Below are 2,453 nucleotides of genomic sequence, written 5' to 3'. Positions count from 1 at the left end.
AACACATGCGACGGATCACCGTGATACCTCCAGAGCATCGAAACATGAAATACCGGGTGAACTCCTGCCAAGATGGGAGGCAAGGCAAGCTCATAAGCAACCTCCCCAACACGCCTCAATATCTCAAAAGGGCCAATAAACCTCGAACTCCGACCTATGTTCCAACTCGTCACTACTTTCAACCTAAGGTTAGGTTTGTTACTTATTGAGTATATGTGGTCGGTTGTACTCATACTACACTTTTACACCTTGCGTGCAGATGTTGGATGCTGATATTGCTCAATTCGACGGGAGCTAGAATTGAAGACGTAACTGCGTTCCGGTTGTAGCTGCCTCTTGTTCATGGTAGCCTTAGATTCATAAAAATCTGTTTATGTACATTTCGAACATATGATGTATTTATTTCATACTAGCTTTGTAAATTCTAATCTTAGAAGCTTATGATTTGTACTACCAGTCCATGAGAATTCATTGTATAAAAGCAGTTTTATTATCATTTCTTCTCTTAATAAGTGTTATTTGTACTGGTTTTATTGTTAACTGGCTTACCTAGCAGGTTGGGTTAGGTGCCATCACAACTAATAGAATTTTGGGTCGTGACAATTTGAAGTTGAAGTTGAAGAGTTTGGTGGCATGAAGTTATATTCTCTGTCATTTCTTTTTTTTTGTTGGAGAACATTGGTAGGAATGAACTATTTGTAAGCATAAACTTTAATTCATACCAGGATCTTGAACATGATAATCTTACATGTAATTTTCATAGAAAACATACCTGAAGCGGAATCCATTATCTTGAAGCGGAAGCGATAATTCAAAAATTGGTTTCTCGCCCCTTACCCTAACTTTATGTTACCGCCGCCTTTAATGATGGAAGAGAGAATAAAAATACGGTAACCCTAATGGGTGAGGATAGGACCAATTTATAGAGGTTCTCACTTAATCCGGTACGTCCATCAAGTAACCAATCGGACGGATGAGATTTGCTCATTAATTAAATATTAATTATAGGCCTAATCTTATTGGGCCACATACACGTAAGAAAATAGTTTACATTCTCCCACTTGGCCCAATAATCACATAATATTAATATTTAATATAGTAACATTAGTTGCGCATAAACAAATCTCTTCTATAATGTTCATCATAAATACCATAATACGATAAACTACTAAATGTGAGTTATGGCGGTTATATATAATTTGTCTACATACTCCCTTCCATATACCCAACATTAGCAACTCATTGTACCAAGTCCATAAGCTATAAAATATTATGGTCCACAATAATATCTCATTGAGACTTATCCTGTAATATCTCAAAACAATAATGTGTACACCATTATGAGAAACATGAAATCACTAATGTATATCAGAAACATATAAATGAGCTCAGAGTGTCAAAACATCATAAATACATCAGTCATAAATACAGCCAAGACCCATTCTATGTACGTGTTCTTTAAATATCTTTGGCTGTAAACCTTTCGTTAATGGATCTGCAATCATGAGATCAGTTCTAATATGCTCAAGTGACACTCTTTGTTTCTGAACTTCCTCCTTGACGGTAAAGTACTTTAATTCCATATGTTTGGCACCTTTGGAGTACTTATCGTTCTTGGAGAAGAATACTGCTGCAGAATTATCACAGTAAATTTTCAGCGGCTTGGTAATGGTGTCGACAACCCCAAGTCCTGAAATAAAGTTTCACAGCCATAATGCATGAATTGTGGCTTCAAAACATGCCACAAATTCTGCTCCCATCATGGATGTAGCAATAACAGACTGTTTGGCACTCTTCCACGATATTGCTCCTTCAGCTAATTGGAACAAATAACCAGTGGATTTTCTAGTGTCAATACATCCAGCGAAATCTGAATCCGAGTATCCAACAACTTCCAAATGCTTGGATCTTCTATACATGAGCATGTAATCCTTCGTTCCTTTCAGGTACCTCAAAACTTTCTTTGCAGCTTTCCAATGATCAATTCCTGGGTTACTCTGATATCTTTCTAGTATTTCGACCGCAAAACTAATATCTGGTCTTGTGCAAGTCTGAGCATACATCAGACTACCAACAATTGAAGAGTAAGGAATTGATTCCATTTCCTTTCATTCTACATCATTCTTTGGGCATTGCATGAGACTAAATTTGTCCCCTTTTTGAATTGGAACAATTCCTGCTGAACAATTATTCATGTTGAATATCTATAGAACTCTTTCGATATAGCCTTTCTCAGACAATCCCAATAATCCTTGTGATCTATCACGGAATATTTCTATTCCTATCACATAGGATGCCTCACCCATATCTTTCATTTCAAAATTCTTAGAGAGAAAATCTTTAGTCTCACGTAATATGCCTAAATCATTAGCAGCAAGTAGAATATCATTAACATATAGGACTAAAAATATAAACTTGCTCCCACTGATCTTTTGGTATATACACCGATCAAC

At 36.4% G+C, this 2,453-nt stretch overlaps 1 protein-coding gene across 1 annotated transcript; it reads right to left on the bottom strand.

Annotated features, from left to right (window-relative positions):
- Positions 1–1,415: 1,415 nt before the first annotated feature.
- LOC138889960 (secreted RxLR effector protein 161-like) lies at positions 1,416–2,102 on the bottom strand. The gene is made up of 2 exons (XM_070173308.1): positions 1,793–2,102; positions 1,416–1,690 (listed from the first exon to the last, which is right to left on the bottom strand). The coding sequence occupies exons 1-2, from the start codon at positions 2,100–2,102 to the stop codon at positions 1,416–1,418; spliced, it is 585 nt and encodes a 194-aa protein (XP_070029409.1).
- Positions 2,103–2,453: the final 351 nt, after the last annotated feature.

This window comes from Nicotiana sylvestris, chromosome 4 (assembly GCF_000393655.2).
Source record: "Nicotiana sylvestris chromosome 4, ASM39365v2, whole genome shotgun sequence".
In the NCBI taxonomy this organism is placed as follows: domain Eukaryota; kingdom Viridiplantae; phylum Streptophyta; class Magnoliopsida; order Solanales; family Solanaceae; genus Nicotiana; species Nicotiana sylvestris.
The sequence above is the reverse complement of the archived record's forward strand: the minus strand, read 5'-3'. Positions and strand labels throughout refer to the sequence as shown.